Raw genomic sequence first — 19656 nt, 5'->3', positions numbered from 1 at the left:
GAATACCCCCCGATCGGACACAGTCGCAGTTTTTACTGCGCGCGGAAGATTGCCATTCTTTCCATTTTAAGTGCATTTTCGATTGTTCCGCCAGTTAATTAGGAATCAATTGTACGTAGCTGTTTAAACGTTTCGCCACTTACGTGCTAGCATCGACAAAATATACAAAATATACAGAAAATGCACGAAATTAGCATCTCCGTCAACTGCAACTCAGATCAGGATTTATTGCAATAGGTAACAATTATTGTAATTATGTGGCCTGTGACGGCGTTTAATTCGAAGTTGGCTTTGACCTTATTTCTTTTGCGTGTCGTAATCGTTCATCGGCGATGACTATAATTTTCAGTGTTGATAATGTGAACTCTAACAGTTATTATTATTTTTATTTATATTACTTGTAAGTTTGAATGTAATGCCCTGAGAAAGACCAAGTAGGTCGAAACGTTGGCTCGATAATTACAATTCAAAATGTATATATAGCTTTTTATTAATACCCTAATTAATTAATATTGCTCGGAATATCGGCCGTAACATTACTTAGCTTTTGCTTTCGACGAGCGATAACACGTCCTATTTTTTTATATTAAAATTAAAGTAGGTAAATTAAGGATTAATCGGATACGAAATCTATTTTGTAATATTTTATGAATTCCTAGATTCTTCTAATTTGAACATTAAGTTTATAATGCGATTTTTATCCATTTTTGCTTTTTACAAAATGTCTTTCCTAACATTGAAATATCTTCTTATATAAGAAGAAAATATTTTTATATGTAAGTGATGGTATCTCGTGTTTATGGTAATTGGAATTATTTTCTGCGAAAGAGAAGCCATTTTTTATGTGCTATAAATTGTGAAGAAGTATATAAAGTCTGCGATATTATCACGTAGCTGTTAACCATTATTTTCACAAATATTATATTATTTTTATTATCTTTTTTATACAAAAAATTAAGGATTAAACGGATAGAAAGATATTCGTAACATGATATGTATGTTGTCGAGATGTTTCGAGTTTCGAGATGTTCCTTGTCTTAATATTTGGTGGTTCTGAAAAAAACCGATTGTTTTGCTTGGCCCTGGAGCGAATTTTAATAATCCGTCCAGTAATCATTTCTTTCGATAATATGATATATCGTGCACTAATATATAGCGTTTTCGATTTTCGATTTGTTGACTCGACCCGACTCGGGTCAGATTAAAAGATCGGAGAAATGATAATGAAGACGGATTATTAATAGCCATAATGCTCGAAGTTATTTGTATCTATAATAACTGTAAAGTTGAAATTTATGTCTTTTATGCAGATACATCTCTGAAATAATTACATATAGATCTATATAAATGTATTGACAATGAGATGCATCTATACAATAGATATAAATTATAACTCCACAGTTATTATAAATACAAATAACAAATTTTTGATGTTTTAAAGAAAAATAAATATTGAAACATATATTTTTTATTGCACAAATGTTTTTTTATTGATGCACACATTCTTCAAGCTTTTTTTTGCAGGTTTGAACTGAAGATATTATTTATATTAATTTAAGGATTTATTTTCTCCTTTGTATAACAAATAAAAGAGTAGTATACTTAATCGAACATAAAATTAAATAAAAAATATCATATAATCATCAAAATCATATTAAAAAGAATCAAATTTTATGGGTGGAAAATTCAGATAAGCAAATCAGTATAATAACTGTATGGAAAGATATAAAATAAAAATACACAATTTTACAAAATGCGATTAGAGCTCTTGAAAACATTTCAATCAAACGCACAGATTCTGTAGAAATTTCCACCCATTGTATGTAGCGGCCGCTCTCGGCGGTTGTACAGTGGATAATGATAGAGGCGCGCGAAAATTAGTAATCAAAAGTAATCTTGTAGAAAGACACATTCAAAAATAAGAAATCAATTTTCGAATTATCGCACGTGCGATATTGACGGGCAGCAATGAAAAGCGCGCGCGCGCTCCGCGAAAGTTTTAAACAGAAATCTGTAAAAAAAGATACAAAAGAAAGAGATAACGAGTTAAGAAGCATGAGTGAAGGGTGTATTGCGTTATCGTTCGGTCGAGAGAAAGAGAGAGAGAATAGGGAGAGTGTCGCTTCCGTCGCGGGATATATATTTTTTCTTAGTTCTCGTCGACCTCAGCTTCCTGCTCCTCGTCGAATTCTGCGTCCTCGTCCGTGGTAGCCTCCTGGTACTGCTGGTACTCGGACACCAAGTCATTCATGTTCGATTCGGCCTCAGTGAATTCCATCTCGTCCATGCCCTCGCCAGTGTACCAGTGAAGGAAAGCCTTTCTCCTGAACATGGCAGTGAACTGTTCTGAGATGCGCTTGAACAGTTCCTGGATGGCGGTGGAGTTGCCAATGAACGTGGCGGACATCTTGAGACCGCGCGGCGGAATATCGCACACGGCGGTCTTGACGTTGTTCGTTATCCACTCGACGAAGTACGAGCTGTTCTTGTTCTGAATGTTGAGCATTTGCTCGTCGACCTCCTTCATCGACATCCTACCGCGGAAGATGGCGGCGACTGTAAAGTACCTGCCGTGCCTAGGTTCGCACGCTGCCATCATGTTCTTATTTCCACCCATTGTGTGTACTCCTCGAGTCTTTGTTGCTTAAGGTTTCGGACAATCTACGTCTTTCTCAGCTGCATTCTTATCGCGATTTTCTCGCTGGCTTCGTTGCTTAGCAAAACGTAGCCATTCCGCCGTAATTTCATCAAATGCGGATTCTGTTAGACTCGCATGACATGAAATCATCTCTCCTGAAAAGAAACGACAAGAATATTCAAAATTAATAAAATTATTACCGTAATTAACAATTAATATGGTAAGCAGTATATATTTTAATTACATACTTCTCATAATCTTAATAAAATATAAATCCGAAACTCGAAAATTGTTTCGAATTCCTTTCCAAGAACAGTTCATTGCACACTCATTCGAAAACAATTTTTTTAATGCTCGATGAATACTATCTCGCGCGTTAGTACCACCTGTTTTTTTAAAAAGTCTGTCTGTAACACAAAAATAACATTTGCATATATTTAAAGTGCTAATAGTAATTATAAATAATTAATTATGCTACAAAGGCTGATATAAACATACATATATAATACATTATATACATATATATATATATATATATGTTTAAAAATACTTGAAGATGTTTAATTAAAATAATTTCTATTTTAAAATAGGTTTACAATTTCAAATTTTACAAAAATATATGTAACTTACAAACTGTACTACTGGTCCCTCCGTTCTTCTTAATAATGTATCAAAATCTTTTATTTCATCTATTGTTGATAACGGTAACAATGGTGCAATAAGTCTATCATCGTAACCTGCAGAATGTGTTATAGGATGTTTTAGAGTTTCTTCCATTCGAGTAAAACGTTCCTGAAGATCTCTCAAGATAAGATTATTTTTACTTTGCGTACGCTGCATTCGTCTCAACATCTCTGCAACACGATTATAATGCCATGTACATTAAAATAACATATAATAGATGAAAAGGCTCTCTTGAATAAATTAGAAACATAAATAAATGTGGCAGTAGAAGCTAGGAGCGGTAATTAGAGTGCGCTCTATAATTTATTATAATTTCGACAAAACAATAAAAAAACAAGTACGTTTTGACCCTTTCTTTGGGTCATCCTCAACGCATAACAATATAGTGAGTTATATAAATATCTTATGTAAGTCGGAATTAAACACAATCAATCGGTTAAAACATTTTGTAGATATAGTCGATAGATTTTTTCGTCTCTTATAAATAAAAGTAAAGGCAGATGTATATTACATACGGTACAATGAGTTAAAAATCCGATAATGTCTCAGGAAACACCGGATCCCAAAAACCTTTAAAAAAATTATATTTATTATACATATATAACATAAAAAAGTGATAATAAAATAAAATATTATAACACATATGAAGGTATAATATACCTTCTGGTGTATTTGGTCGCTCATATTTGTATCGATGTTGCGAGCACTGATTCTTTCGTTTTTGTAAATCTTCTTTTGACAGTGACAACATCTTATAATACTAAAAATCAAATATTATGAATTACTTTATGAGAAACATATTTATACTTATTTATTTATATTTATATATATATTTCTTATATATATTTTTTTTTATTTATTTACATGTTACATTACTATACTTTTAAATTGCATTACTTCTCTGCATTCCCAGCAATCCCAACCGGTTAACTTTGCTCTCTCAGCTTTACATCGCATGTTACGCTGCTCTGAAATGTCCTTTCCTTTTTCCTTCCTTTTTCTGTCAATAATGTTTTCATTATATATATATATATAAATGCAACTTCCATTACGACAATTGTTGAGCGATATTTACACATTAAACTTATCCAATAACATCTTTTGTTCAGGTGGCTTGTTTTCTGTGTTATCCAAATTGACTGGATAAAATGCAAGTCTAGATTTCACTCTCTTCTTTGGTGTAAACAACATAGATGGACTTATTGATCGATTATTTTCGTCGGTATTTTTGTGCAAAGATTCATATTTTGCGACGGATGAAGCAGTTTCCGCATCGGTTAAAATTAATAAGTCTATTAATCACATATAGATATGTAATAATTAATCAATGAATTAAAATATCTTTACACATAAATAAAATACTACCGAATTTTTCTTGTATTCCAAAGGGTTGATTGTGTATTTCGACTTATGTAAGATATATATAATTCACTATTGTTATGCATTAAGACTCCTGGGTACTCGCCGCGGTATGTGAGATCGTGACGTCAGAAGCGAAAAATGAGTGGAAAATGACACAGGCGCTGGCAGACGCATAAGCCTGCATGGTTAGACTTCGTATTACATTCATTTTACGGCTGTTTATCAACTGTCAAGGGAAAGGGATAGTTTTCGAAGTATTTTTCAAGTGTGCTGAAATGATCTGGTGTTTCTTTCATCCATATACTTTTGTATTGGAAAATGGCACGCAATAATTCTCAGCGTGTCATTTCTCGCCTTTGACTTGTCACGATCTAACATGACCGCGGCGAGAGTCCAGGAGCTTTAATATCTATTACTTTTTTCAATATTTATTAACAGCTCATATCTACCTGTTGATGTTGTTGGACTATCTGGGGAGTTACGATTATACGATTTCTTGCTGGACTGTACACCACGTAAATTATTTTCTTTATCAGAACCTGAAAAGTTACTTCTATTAAAATAAAAACTACACAATTAAGGCTCTTGGATAGTCGTCGCTTCTATCCTTGATGACGTCCAAAGCGAGAAATGAGTGGAAATGACAAGCTAAGAATTCTTGCATTGAATTTCTAAACAAAAAGATATTTGCTTAAAATAACACTACAGATCACTTCAGCACATTTCAAAAATACTCCGAAAACTATCCAATTCCCTTGGCAGTTAATAAACAGCCGTAAAATGAATGTAATACGAAACCTAACCATGCAGGCTTATACGCCTGCGCAAAAGACAGCATGGTTCGACTTCGTATTACATTCATTTTACGGCGCTGTTTATTAACTGTCAAGGGAAATGGATAAACCTCGGCCTCGGAGTATTTTTGAAGTGTGCTGAAGTGATCTAAAGCTAGTGTTATTTTATGCAAATATATCTTTTATTTGGATCTTATCTTTTTATTTTGAAATTTAATGCAAGAATTCTCAGCGTGTCATTTTTACTCATTTCTCGCTTCTGACGTCATCAAACAAGGATAGAAGCGACGACTATCCAGGAGCCTTAACAATATTATATTTTATAATAAGACATTATGTTTCAAATGATTTCTATTTACCTTTATTATTATAACGTGACATGTCAAAAGATCCAGAAGTGTTTGAGCACGATTGTCCCGCAGAAAGGACAGAAGAATTTGACTGTCTCTGTCTCTGTCTCTCTTCATTATACATACTTTTACCATAATTGTTTTGAGTTTGCTGATTATTGTTCTCTTCTTCATCACTCTCGAAATAATTCACATGTAATCTTTTTCCTCGGCTCAATTGTTCTTCGTCTGTGTCGTAATTGGCATCAGCTGCACTTTTTTGGGCGGATTTATAAGACGCTTAAATAAAGGAAATTAATTTAAAATAGTATTTTCTCCAGTTCTTTAAGGCTCTTATGTCACAATTCCAATATGTCCGCGGCGAGTAATGAAATGTAACAATTGTTAAAAATGTGATTTCTTATCTAAACGACAAAATTTAATTATATTTATTATTGTTGTGCTAAATTATCATTGTTTCAATTGAATTATATTTACCTTTCTTATTATTAGGCGACATGTCAAAAGATTTACGAACAGATCCCAAAGTGTCTGGGCACGATGGTAGCGGAGGAAAAATACATGATTTTGACTGTTTCTCTGTATAATTAAAAATAATTTCATTACACACAATTTTTATATTAATGTTTAATACAAAACATGTTAAAATACTGTTATCATAAATACTGTTCATTATACATACTTTTACAATAAGCTTTTCGAATATGCTGATTTATATCGTCCTCTTCATCACTCTCGTAAGGATTATGTGGCACATGTGACCTTTTTCCTCGCCCTAATCGTTCGTGGTCTGTTGTTTCGTAGTTGGAATCAGCTGCACTTTTTCGGGCTGTTTCGTAAGACGCTATAATAAAGAAAATAAATTTGGAATAGTAATTTCTCTCTACAGTTTCTTAAGTCAGAATTCTTAAGGCTCCTGCCTACTCGCTGCTTGTATCCTTATTTGATGTCGTCAGAACCGAGAAATCGTATGCCAAAAATTCTTGTGGTATATGTTAAAATAAGAAAATATCCATAAAACGCAATTGTAATTGATTCAGCATATTTGTACAATATACCGAACACTTTCCTTTGGCTTTAATTATTAAAAAGCCGTACAGACAACGTGACATGCAATCTACCTTTTTAACTCGTCTTCTTTCATTTTTCAGCTATATTTATTGATTATTTCAACAAAAGGAAAGTGCTTCATATATTTTACAAATATACTGAATTAATTACAATTTCGTTTTATGGATATACTTTTTTATTATTTCAACGTATACCGTAAGAATTTTTGGGATGCAATTTCTCGCTTCTGACGTCAAACAAGAATATCAAACAATTATAATATAATAGTGTCTCGCGCCAAGTACACGCGAAGCGAGACCGTACCGTGACTCTTTTACGCGACGCGACGATTTCCGAGTACTCGAGATGTTGAAATCTCAATAACGAGTGAACAGATCAATAATACGTACAGCAATATTTGATGAATTCCACTTCGAATCGATTCCATGTATTATGGTTAGGACTTGCACAACTCGCTATTGCTAATGCACTGTTTGTTGTTCGAGGTGGCCACCAACATTGTTGATATTTATTATCATCATCATCACTTATGATGAGCCAGGCTGTTGGAATTTCTGAATACGACGAATCGGATAGAAATTTAACTACCGCGTATTTATTTCTGTTCATGAGATTTATTTTCTGTAAAAACGTAAAAAACAGAAATATGTATTATATAAATGTAAGACTTGCTTGACGAAGAAATTTTGCGTATAATATTAACCTCCTTAATAATTGCACTCTCTTGCACACAGGACGTTGAAACTTCTTTTTAAGACTGGAAGAAACGACTGGAAACGACCGCTTATCAAGAGACACGGCAGTGTCTCGCGCCAAGTATACGCGGAGCGAGACCGACCGTGACTCTTTTACGCGACGCGACGGGTTGCGAGTATACGAGATGTTGAGATCTCGATAACGAGTGAACGGATCAAGTTCTAAGTAGGCTTGATCGATAGCTTGGGGTCGAATTAGGGGGGGGTTTCTGTTATAATATTCCGCTACGTGCCCTACGAGCGGAGATATTGCGACGCAAAGTCCAAATGTTGAAAATTTTATTTTAAGATACTTTCTTCTACGTCGACCGCTCTCATCTCAATATAACATATATATAACAGAAAAATGTCACTTTCACTTTTTCGACACTGGCGGCTAACGGCGTTAGTATCGCAGCGCAGTGCAGTGCAGTGCAGACAGTGCGTTTAGCGCGCTGTCAGTCAGTTCATCAATTATATCGCAGCGCAGTGCAGTACAGTGCAGACAGTGCGTTTAGCGCGCTGTCAGTCAGTTCATCAGTTAACCTATCTCGTCGAGAGACACGGTAGTGAGTTGCGTGATGGCCGCCGTAGCGTACACACGCGTTTTAACCTAGCTAGTGACCGCGAAAGTAATTGTTAGTTTTCGAGGGTCAATTAGAGGGTATTTCGAGAGTAGTTTAGTAGACTTAACGAGAGACTATTCAATAAGTCAATTATAGGAAAAACACAGGGAATAAAAACAGTACCCCCTCTTGGAGGGGGGAACATAGTCAAAAGACCGGTTATGAGAAAATCAACGAAAGCGAATGCGGATGAAAGGAAGGATACAGCAAGGAAGATAATGATAAAGGAAATGACGGATATCGAGATGGAAGAAAATAAGACCGGCAAAAAGAGAGCAGCAGATAACGAAGAAATGAATAATGAAGAGAACTACACTGAGGGATACTCAGAGAAAGACGGAGAATGGATAACAGTGGAGGGAAAGAAGATGGCGAAGGAAAAGCGCGCCAAAATCCAAGAGGAAATTATAGCAATGAAGGTTGGTAACAACAAGGAAGATACAAACAACCAATCAGAAGCTGATGACGTCAATCTGGAAGAACTAATACACGAATCACGGGAGACCGACAAGGAAGATTCGAGGTACGACACGGCAAATGAAATAGAAATGGAAGTGGATGCCGAGAATACGCAACAAGTAAGGTCGGTAGTATTAAGCAAGACGAAAGTTGACAACGAAGCGAGAATGGCGGGAAGTAGTCAGGGAGCTATAAAGAAGCCAAGGGAAGAGTTTATGAATCGTAAAGGCATATTAGAAAGAATAAGTGAGTTAGATGCGACAGATATAGTGGACCAAAAACAGGTTAGGTTCACAGAAGGATCTAACGTAATATATAAAATTGTTCTTAAGTTAAAAAGGGAAAAAACAGAGATAAAGAGAGGTAAGAATTTTTTCAAAATATGGTCTGTACTAACCCGTGATAAGAAATATCCAGATGAAATAGTTATGCTATCACATACAGCAGCACTCTGTAAGTTTAAAAACTGTAATGATGCTAATATTTGTTTAGAGGCAATCAACAAGCTATCAGACACTATTGGAATTACAGCGGAAATTGACCAAAGAGGATCAAAGTACGTAGGAGTCATCACGGACTGGGGAGAAAGTATCCCAGAACTGTGGGAGGCAATAGACGACCACGATAACATCGAGAAGATTGGAAGGATGTATAGAAAAACATGGAATAAAGAAGATAAGCAAATAGTAGAAGAAGATACGGGAAATTTAATAATTACGTTTAAAGGAGACACAGTACGACATAGATTAGATCTTTTTGGAAGAAGGACACAGATAAAGGTCAGACCGTACATTGCAGCAGTGAAACAATGTTTTAAGTGTTTCAGATTTGGCCACATCAAATCAGCATGTAAGAGTGAGGAAAGATGTATTATATGCGGAGATATGGCCCATGGTAATTGCACTAAATCACCTAAGTGTAGAAACTGTGGAGGCAATCACAGATCTACATATAGAGCATGTAATGTATATGAAAAGAACAAAAGTATAAATGTCATAATGGGATATCAAAACGTATCCCGGAGAGAAGCGGAAAGAATATTAACAGGAAAAGAACAGGATAAGGACCAAGTATATGACAGATACGAAAAAACGATGGAATGGCCAAAACTACGTCCACCAAGAAAAGAAATGGAAGGGAAAGTATCTATGCCATCAACAATGGAAGATGCAGGTAGGAAGATAACAGTATATGAAGAAAACAGAGAAAGAAGACAACAAGGAAGAAAAGAGGAACATAAAAAAGAAACATGCAACACCAATAAGGAAGAAAATAGAAATAACAAATACTACAAACAGTTCAATAACAGATTGGGAGAGATCACTAAGGATAAAAGAGGAATTGCATATAATAATGAAAATAGAAGACAGGAAGATAGTTGGGATTGTGAATCATCGGAGGAAGAAATAGGAGTAGAAACAGCTGAGGAAGATAGACAAGATATTAGTGGGGAGATAGCGGCAGGATTCAACGGTGAACAAGAAATCATTATGAAACTTGCTGCAAAACTTATGTATTATACAAGACAAGATTGGGAGTTCAGGAGAATAGTTCAAGAAATGATACAAGGACCAGAACAAAAGGAATTAGGGACAACCAATCAAGCAGAAAGAGAAAAAGTGAAAGCGGAGATTTTGAAACAACAAAGAGAGCTAGAAATGGAGGAAAAAAGGAGAAAACAAAGAATAATAGTAGGTGAAATCAAAAAAGACTTTTGGAAAGGAAGAGGAAGAGGGATGGCGCGTGAGGGGGATCAAACAAGATCAACCTCACAGCGTTTCCCACAAATATAGAAGGTACATTCACTTTAAAAATAGTAGTTTGGAACTGCAGAGGATTCCAAGGAAAGAAGAACGAGATATACAAAAGAATACAAGAATATGACATAATGATATTGACGGAAACTAAAAGTAGAAAAGACAATATATTTTTCTCAGGATTTAAAACTTACAGTAAGAATAGTAGGGGAAACAGCGGTGGGGTTGCAATATGTGTTAAAGATAATATAGAATTTAAAGTAATAAATGGGTGGAATAATATTGACAATAATTTTGATGTAATAGGAGTAAGACTGATAAACACATTGAAGAAAATCAACATAGTAGCAGTATATAGAAGGCCAGGTGATACATCTGTTAGGGCATGGGAAGGTATTTTCAAGTATGATAGTAAGGATTGTGAAACAATTATAGCGGGAGACTTTAATGCACATCATACTCAATGGAATTGTTATGATATAGACCAACAAGGAGAGAGATTACAAGAGTTAATGTATAATCATGAATATATCTGCATCAATGAAGACACAGTCTCAAGAGAGGGAGCGATAGGACAACACTCAAATAATTTGGATTTAATCTTTACTACACCAAACCTGAGCGACGTGATGGAGTACGGACAACATGAAGATACGTGGGACTCAGACCATTACCCGATAGAGATAAGGATAACAACAGAAATTGAAGATTATAAAAAGAAAACAAACAGGTTTTCAACAAAAAAAACAAAATGGAAGGATTATAATTACGCAATGAAAAAAATAGTAAAAGAAAATAAAGAGACGTTTAATAATATACTAGTGGAAGGTGCAATCAACAAAGAAGAAAAATACAAAACATTTATAGAAACAATTAAAGCAACAATTAAAAGTATTACAGAAAATTTTCGTTCAACAGAGAAGACAGATGATGAAGATAAGGAAAAAAAGAAGAGAAAAATAGACAAACAAAGAAGAAGGAAAGTTACGTGGTGGGATGCAGAATGTGATGAAGCAATAACAAACAGACAGAGAGCATTGAAGAATTTTAAAAGAAAGAAGGATACACACTCGTTAGTACAATATAATAAGAGAAAAGCAGAAGCAAAGAAAATCATCAACAGGAAGAAGAGAGAAAGTTTTGACAATTTCTGTGCATCAATTAACAGATTTACCAGCCCAACATATGTATGGAATACTATGAGAACTTTCAAAAATGTCAAGAAGAAAATAAATTGGAATAGCTGGAAACATAAAAACAGGGAAGAAGAAATTAGAAAGGAAATCGAGAAGCTAGCTCCACCAAGTGTACAAACGGCAATGGAGGGTCAAGAGGGAGAAAGATACAAGGAAGCCAGTGTGGAAGATAAATTCACCAAGGAAGAATTAAAAAGAGCTTTAGAAATGATTAGAAGAAACTCAGCTCCAGGAAGAGATGGAATAGAATATAAAATGTTGAAGGATATGACGGAAGAAATGGAGGCTACACTGCTAAGTATATGTAATGAAGTATGGACTACGGATTGGTTTCCGGAAGATTGGAGAAAGTATCAGACAATGTTCATCGACAAAGCAGGCAAGGAGAAGGTGAGACCGATAGCGTTATCATCATGTGTGGGTAAGGTAATGGAAAGAATGGTGAATGAACGACTGGTCTGGTGGGCGGAACACGATGACAAATTGGCGAAAGATCAAAACGGATTTCGAAGAGGTAGGTCATGTGCAGAAAATCTGGTCAAACTGTCCACAGATATAAGAAATGGTATTTATAAACATCAATATATTTTAACAGCCTTTCTAGATGTCTCATCAGCCTATGACAATGTAATATATAGTATATTAATGAAAAAATTAAAGAAATTGAATTGTCCAAAGAATATTATGAAATTCATAGGCAAGTGGCTATATTATAGAGACACAGAATTTATTATTAGTGGACAGGAATCAGAACATCGTAGAGTATACAAAGGGCTCCCTCAGGGAGCGGTACTCAGCCCGTTACTATATGCTTTATATACATGTAACATAACAGATAAGGAGGGAGTAGAATACGAATCGGTGCAATTTGCAGATGATATAGCGGCGTATGTTATTGGACATAATAGAACAGAAAATAAACGAAAACTGGAAAAGGCTGTTAATAGTATTAACGAAAAACTTATAGAATTAGGATTACAATTAGAGCCTAAGAAAACAGTATTAGTACAATTTTCTAAGCATGGAGGCTGTGATAATACATATATAGAAGTACAAAATACTAAGATATATGCCCAAAGAGAAGCTAAATTTCTGGGTATATGGTTAGATAGTAGACTGGATTTCCATAAACAGGTACAAGAAACTAAAGGTAAAGTAACTAAAGCAAACTCATTGATGACATACCTTAACAAGAAATCTAAAGGGATGGAAGTAAATACAGCTTTGATGTTGTATAAGAGTTTGATAAGAGCAATAACGGATTATGGAAATTTTGTTTACTTTCCAAAAGAGCAAAATCAAAAATTAAAAATGGAAAGAACTCAATATTAGGAATACGAACAGCGTTAGGTTATCGAAACAGTACACCAAACAATGTGATAATAGCAGAAGCAAAAGTTACACTACTTAGAGATAGAGCGGAATTATTAGCAAGGAACTTTTTGAGTAAGATCAGCATATATGGAGATGAGGAAATGTGCAAGAGGATAGAAGAATTAACACACAATGAAGATTTTGCAAGATATAAACAACCAATACACCAAAGAAGTATAATAGGAGAAGCATGGAGAAGAATAAAATGGTGCAGAAGGAAGATGGGACCAAGAAGAAAATTCGAGATATTTGACATGGATTATAGCACTAATACAGATTACATAGAAGTAGACCTGGATACAGGATACTACAGAAAGAAGAAAGGTACCACTGATAGACAATTAATGGAGAAGGTCAAAGAAAAATACAACCTTGAAGAGAGATACACGGTGATATATACGGACGGATCCAAGAAAAAGAACGGAAAATCATTAGGGGCCAGTGTCGTCATAGAAGAACAAGAACTGGCATACAATATCAGCATCCCGAAGAATTGTTCGACATTCACGGCAGAGGCGATAGCGATAAAAGCAACAATGGAAATAATGGAAAATGAAGCAGAGAATAGACCTAAAGATATAGTGATCTTAACGGACGCGAAGGCGGTTCTACAAGCATTGAAGAATAATCATCTAAATGTTTATAAAAATAAATACATCAATGAAATTAGAGAAAGACATTTTAGATTGATTAAGGTAAAAATGAAAAGAATAATATATATATGGATTCCCGCACACATAGGGATAGTAGGAAATGAGATGGCGGATAAACTTGCGAAGGAAGCAACAGAGGAAGAGGAGGACGAGACGATAGAAGTACCACTACTGGATTTTCGTCAAGAATTTAGAAGAGAAATCTGGAATAAAACACAAGACTCATTGATTAAAGACGCTAAATATAAGGGGATTTATTACTTTAAAAATTTCTATAATAGAAAAAGGAAGAAACCATGGTTTCATAAAATGAATGAAGAAAGATATTTTATAACATTGATTAATCGACTGAGGAGTAATCATTTCAACGTCAACGAGTCGCTGGCAAGAAAGGGGTATATAGAGGACGCCAGATGCGAGTGTGGAAACGAATGCGAAAGTATCGATCACATAATATGGAGATGTAACAAGTATGATGAGGAGAGGGAGAGACTGGACAGAGAACTGAGGGCTAGAGGAATAACAGAGGAAATAGATGTAACAAGAATATTAAGAAGAAAGGAATGGATAACCATTAGAAGTGTCTACAATTATATCAAAAGAATAGGAAAAATAATATGAAGAAAAACACAGATAAGAAGGTCAAGCAACGTTGTGCTACATAACTCCGGGGCGGAGTTGAAGGCACTTACTCTCTCTCTTACGCGAGTGTTTACATACAGGTTAACCTATACTATATATTATATATTGACGGCAGGGAACTGATACTGAGATCAATCAATCAAGGAGTTGACGGCAGGGAGCAGGGAGCTGATACTGAGATCAAGGAGCCTGTTCACACGAGGCGCGATTGCGGCCGCACGTTAACGTTTGCACGAGCCGCACGCTGTCGCGAGGTAAGGTGCGACAACGCGCGCATACGCGCGTACGCGAAACGGTAGTAACACCGTAATCGTGCCGGCGATATACTGAATTTGAATTGCTTCGTGCTTATCTGGAGATTTCGTATCCCTACATCGTGTTACCACCGCTGCCGGAAAAGAAGGTTCTCTACGCTTGGCAGAAAGTGACGACTGACACGTTCGATCCCGACTTCGTTGATCGCAGAAGAGCTGGACTCGAGGTACGTTTCCGATTTGCAATTATAACAGTATCGTGCGATGAATGTTGTACTAACCTCAAAGTCGGAGCATCCTTGCTCACCGCTACGGGATCGACGTAAAGTTTTAGCGGATTTTAATCTTCCGAATTAGCGTCGGAACAATATTAGTCTTCCATTATCTATTGCCTCACAACTTTTCGATTTTAATATTCTGTAGCTGTATAGTTATTTGTACACAATCGTGATATTAATATACATCAGATTGTTCATGTTTTTGTGCTGTTACAGTTCTATGATTTAGAGGAACTGTTTCGTAACGGTGGCCCCGTGCCAGATACAAATTACATATTCCTGGGAGATTTTGTCGATCGGGGCTAGCTTAGAAACGTTTACTCGTCTGCTCACACTTAAAGCTAAATGGTCCGACAGGATAACGTTACTACGCGGTAATCACGAAACTAGACAAATCACGCACGTTTATTTGGATTTTACGGTAAGTGCGCAACGATACTTTCTTTTCTGGGCTTTTTTTATTTGTGTATAATAAAGCTTTGATTTCATTGGTCTCTTCATTTTCTGTTCTAGATGAATGCCAAAACAAGTACGGCAATGCTAATGCGTGGAAGTACTGTTGTAGGGTATAACTCCACTTTTGATTACGCTCGAATAAAATTCTGTTTTAGTTAATTGATGAACAGGTTCTTTGTGTACACGGTGGATTGTCTCCAGCTATTAGAACACTAGATCAAATTAGAACGATTGAAAGAAATCAAAAGATTCCACACAAAGGTATTAATTGTATAAAGTGATATGTCATTGCAAAAGTTACATAATAATTAAAAGTTACATGACTGGATATTTACTGTTATTGTACAATAATAATACAATAATAATAAAATATCGTTGCTTAATTGCCATATTACAGGTGCTTTCTGTGATTTGGTCTGGTCCGATCCAGAAGATGTAGAAACATGGACAGTAAGTCCGCGTGGTGCAGGCTGGCTGTTTGGCAGCAAAGTGACTTACATGTTCATGGAAGTGAATGATCTTAAACTCATCTGTAGGGCGCACCAATTAGTTCAGGTAGGTATGTCTTTGCTCAAATATTTATGTCGCAGATTTTTTAAATATCTCGGAAGTATGTATTGATGACGCATATTTTTATCATGCAGGTTATAGGTACATGTTTAATGACAAACTCGTCACAGTGTGGTCGGTCCCAAATTATTGTTATCGATGTGGTAACATAGCTAGTATCATGCAGTTCACGACAGTGGATCAGAGATCACCAGTGCTGTTCCAGGCAGTGCCTGATTCCGAGAGAGTAATCCCACCTCTAATGCCCACTCCGTACTTTTTGTGATCTATCTTAAGTGGCTCATCTGTACGAATGCGGAAGAGAAATGTCTGTGTCTAGACTCTACGGAATCACATGATTTGATTGGCCGGATCCAGGCTGGTACCATGACGGACCCACACATTCATGAGAATATATCATTGATTATATACATATTACTTTAGAAAATTTTGATTCCCTTAAAAGAAATTATTTGATGCGTTCTACGATCAAAGTACGATACTTAGAGAGGACTGAATTGTCGTGTGATTGATCTTATTCAGGGAATGTTCTTTAGATTTTTTAAGAACTTTATCAGGTTTTACATGTTGTAAAGTTAATTACATGTTGTAAAGCTAACTTTTATATATCTACATAGTATCTGCCATTGCATCAGCCTGATTTTTGTAGCTCGAGAAAAAAAAAGAAAACGATATTTTGCATCAGAGCAAATGTGAACATCCTGTGGTATAGACGCTTTTGCTGTCTACTATGTACATTCTGTAGAGCATTCATATCTCAGAGCAGCATTCTGGACTTTAATGTTCAAAAGACTAAGAGCTTTTAAATAATTTATGAGCGCGAATAACGCAAATAGTCCAGTGCTGTGTGTGAATATAAAAGAAAAGAAAAGAAAAGAAATATCACGTTTAAACATTCCGGCAAAAAGTACACTCTCTGAGTACAGTAAATGCTTCTCTGACATTACAATCGTTGTGCGTAGAATTCAGATTTATTAAAGCGTGAGCATATATAGTACTGTTAAGGTCTTCCTGAACATATAAATGATCTGTTGCTGGTTTAGGTACTGTGTGTGCTGCGTACCGTTCTTTTTTCTTCTAAATGCGCAATCGGTGTTCTTAGCAAGAATCGTAAATTCGGCTCTTTTTCGCCGAAGTACAAATAGCGTGTAGCAGTAGCCAAAGTTTTCCTGCTTAGGTAAGGAAATCCGATAGCGGGATCGTTATAGCATCTGTAGAGAGTTGTCTTATTATTTTTATGCACATGGCATTTTTTTACGCTTAATTTTAAGAAATTCCGAGCTCAAATATTGTCTTTAAACTACCTTGACACACATTAATGTTCTTTTCAAGAAAGATATCCACCGTTCGTTCGTCACACACACTTCTCTCTTCTATATATATATATATATATATACATATATGCCAAATCGCTGACGTATTGAATAATCGTAATTAGCTAATTGTCATAAGTTCATTAATGTAGGGAGCAACTTGAAAAGAAAAAAAACCGAGACCCTTAGCAATGTGCCTCTAAATTAATAAGCGTTTGTGTAATATAATGATACGATATTGATATGACATAATTATTGGAAATGCACCGGCCATTGCGTATCATAAGCCTGAATTCTGACCATCGATTTTTGCTAGCTCACGATAATTCCTAAGCGATCACAGACCCGACAAATATGGCATTGACATTGTGGCACAGGCTGTCAAGTTGAGACTACTCTATTTTGAATTTTGTGATATAGACCGAAGGAGGCGTGTGCAATGGTCATGTCGATGTTTATAACGACTCTCCTTGTCGCACCATTCGAAGAGGTGTTTTTGCGAAGACCCGTTATTCCAAGAAATGTAATAAACTTTTGAACAGTGCCTTCAGAACTATAACACGACGGTCTACTAGAAGTATAAATGCTTTCTTATTCTATTTCATAAGCCTTCCGCTATTGTTTTGGAACGAGCCTTTGCTTTTTCGCGAAACTTTTCTACGATATTTACGTTTTACGATTTTACTACCTTTTAGGTCTACTCTTACAATTTTACATCACGCGCGCGCGGTATATTCTCTATTTGTACTACATATTATAACGTACAATTACAATTGCGCGATACTTTACGCGAGTAATGTATTACATAAGGTAGAGAGGAGCGCATCTAGAACGAATTGGGACACGGAGCTTGCGTTACAAACTCGACTCGCTACATTTGCAGCCTCCGAGTCGTGAAACGGTTTTGCAACGACGGGAACGCCCTACGTGCGGTACGGACCCTGGTGGAAATCTTCTCATGGGTAGGCAAAAAGGGTAGGCAAAATTATAATTCTTTATATTTTAATTAGTAACTTCACTATCAATTTATTTTGTAATTACGCATTATAAAGATATTAATTAAAAAACAGACACATTAAAATAAACTACAGCGATAAACAATATTACACATTGATCTTTCATTACCCTGGTGGAAATCTTCTCATAAGTAGGCAAAAAAGGGAAGATACTCATGGGGAGAATTGGGACTTTTTTGCCTACCCATGAGAAGATTTCCACCAGGGGATATCATTAGAAATCCTTAAAAAAAAGAAAAGAAGTATTAGCCTCTGTATCTATTGGGGTGTTCGCGGCGTTTCGTTTACCGGAATGCCTCTGTCTGTGATCGCTTTAATCTTATCGAAGTGTCCAAGCGCTTGCGGCGACTCGATATTAATAATCGGTAAGCTCGCGAGAGAGAGAACAAATAAAGACAATTTGCAAGATAAAAATAAAATAACGAAGACTAATTTAGCTTAATGTGCTCCGTGCGGGAGCTTGAACACTGCGCATAATCCTTAAAGATCTCACAGGTAGACACCATTTTAAAACGATCATCATGTACCTTGAAAGTATAGACTTTGTTATGTTAATGTAATGAAGAACGTCTGTAATAAAAATGCGCAAAAAATCGCACTTGATCGCATTGTCAATAATAGAGAAGAACACGATCGCATAGTGCAGACCAAACGCTTTGGACCAAACGCTATGGTACATGAGCATATTTACAGTTCGAAGACCAAGAGGCAGAGCCGCGGGGATACGACGACAAGAAGAAAGATGTCGTCAGCTAACTACCATTGGGGTAGACGAGGCAGAAGACCGAGACAGTAACATAATTATTTTTAAGCCGTATTTTTAAGCAGTAATATAACCCGTCAGTATTATATATTCGTACCTCTGACCATACACATATGAACACACACATACAAAGTGAATATGTGAATATGCTACGTTTCTTATACATACATGAAAACATAATTGCTAAATAAACATTTAATAAAACTATTATATTGTTATTTACTTCATACTTACCAATCAAGTTTTATTTAATATGTATAATCTATTGTAACTGTAAATAAATTTATTATTTACTGTATAATTAAATGCTGGTACATTCAAGAAATTGTAATTCTGACCTGGATTTATATCCTGTCTAAACTACACATGTATGTTTAAATTGATGTTTTACCTAGTTATTGCACCAATAATGTTTAAATAAATCGTAGCTTTAGTTTTTAACGCAGGAAAAGAAAATTTAACGTTTAAGCGCTAACCAATGTTGATGCATTTTTCTGAAGAAATACTTACATATGATTTTGTTGCATATTCGAAATCTAAAATCCGAGCATGCTAGAAGCACTTTCATTATCTTCAATGTGTCAGGTATTTTAAAAGAACACTAAATTTATCTTTAAAAATAGGCAAAATTCAAGCAGCTGTAACTTTGTTAAAAACGAATAAAAT

At 35.5% G+C, this 19656-nt stretch overlaps 3 protein-coding genes and 1 long non-coding RNA gene across 7 annotated transcripts; 2 read left to right on the top strand and 2 right to left on the bottom strand.

Annotated features, from left to right (window-relative positions):
- Positions 1-1680: 1680 nt before the first annotated feature.
- Positions 1681-4076, bottom strand: LOC139783340 (tubulin beta chain). Of its 2 annotated transcripts, none has more exons than XM_071722501.1 (5): positions 3983-4045; positions 3838-3892; positions 3269-3492; positions 2887-3045; positions 1681-2793 (listed from the first exon to the last, which is right to left on the bottom strand). In XM_071722501.1, exon 5 carries the CDS (start codon positions 2615-2617, stop codon positions 2150-2152), a length of 468 nt encoding a protein of 155 aa, XP_071578602.1. In that variant the 5' UTR covers positions 2618-2793; positions 2887-3045; positions 3269-3492; positions 3838-3892; positions 3983-4045; the 3' UTR covers positions 1681-2149. The 2 variants fall into 2 exon arrangements, 1 of the variants encoding a protein (XP_071578602.1); XR_011721227.1 differs by having other exon boundaries at positions 2154-2793; positions 3983-4076.
- Positions 4077-4189: 113 nt separating this feature from the next.
- LOC139783333 (uncharacterized) lies at positions 4190-6666 on the bottom strand. Its single transcript, XM_071722493.1, has 6 exons — positions 6511-6666; positions 6306-6407; positions 5838-6107; positions 5134-5223; positions 4398-4614; positions 4190-4322 (listed from the first exon to the last, which is right to left on the bottom strand). The coding sequence occupies exons 2-6, from the start codon at positions 6325-6327 to the stop codon at positions 4190-4192; spliced, it is 732 nt and encodes a 243-aa protein (XP_071578594.1). The 5' UTR covers positions 6328-6407; positions 6511-6666.
- A 1539-nt stretch (positions 6667-8205) lies between these two features.
- LOC139783332 (uncharacterized) lies at positions 8206-10801 on the top strand. The gene is made up of 2 exons (XM_071722492.1): positions 8206-9081; positions 9211-10801. The coding sequence occupies exons 1-2, from the start codon at positions 8421-8423 to the stop codon at positions 10509-10511; spliced, it is 1962 nt and encodes a 653-aa protein (XP_071578593.1). The 5' UTR covers positions 8206-8420; the 3' UTR covers positions 10512-10801.
- Positions 10802-14443: 3642 nt separating this feature from the next.
- LOC139783331 (uncharacterized) lies at positions 14444-19197 on the top strand. 3 transcript variants are annotated; one of them, XR_011721226.1, is made up of 7 exons: positions 14444-14594; positions 14699-14821; positions 15089-15293; positions 15386-15589; positions 15726-15883; positions 15973-18186; positions 18921-19197. It is a non-coding gene; the product is annotated as an uncharacterized lncRNA (long non-coding RNA). The 3 variants fall into 3 exon arrangements; XR_011721224.1 differs by having other exon boundaries at positions 14444-14821; XR_011721225.1 differs by having other exon boundaries at positions 14444-14821; positions 15726-15887.
- Positions 19198-19656: the final 459 nt, after the last annotated feature.

Source organism: Temnothorax nylanderi, unplaced genomic scaffold (genome assembly GCF_030848795.1).
Source record: "Temnothorax nylanderi isolate EJ_2023f unplaced genomic scaffold, tnyl_v1.0 TNYL_tig0490_pilon, whole genome shotgun sequence".
Classification (NCBI taxonomy): Eukaryota; Metazoa; Arthropoda; class Insecta; order Hymenoptera; family Formicidae; genus Temnothorax; species Temnothorax nylanderi.
This window is presented reverse-complemented; position numbering and strand designations above follow the sequence as displayed.

What these genes read in the sequence shown, in the direction of transcription:
- LOC139783340 (XM_071722501.1), bottom strand. Translation starts at nt 2,617, where the DNA reads ATGGGTGGAAATAAGAACATGATGGCAGCGTGCGAACCTAGGCACGGC.
- LOC139783332 (XM_071722492.1), top strand. Translation starts at nt 8,421, where the DNA reads ATGAGAAAATCAACGAAAGCGAATGCGGATGAAAGGAAGGATACAGCA. An exon ending in AAAAACAGAGATAAAGAGAG is followed by an intron (nt 9,082 to 9,210) that starts GTAAGAATTTTT and finishes ATATTTGTTTAG; the next exon opens with AGGCAATCAACAAGCTATCA.
- LOC139783333 (XM_071722493.1), bottom strand. Translation starts at nt 6,327, where the DNA reads ATGTCGCCTAATAATAAGAAAG. An exon ending in GTCGCCTAATAATAAGAAAG is followed by an intron (nt 6,108 to 6,305) that starts GTAAATATAATT and finishes CCTTTATTTAAG; the next exon opens with CGTCTTATAAATCCGCCCAA. An exon ending in GTCACGTTATAATAATAAAG is followed by an intron (nt 5,224 to 5,837) that starts GTAAATAGAAAT and finishes GTAACTTTTCAG; the next exon opens with GTTCTGATAAAGAAAATAAT.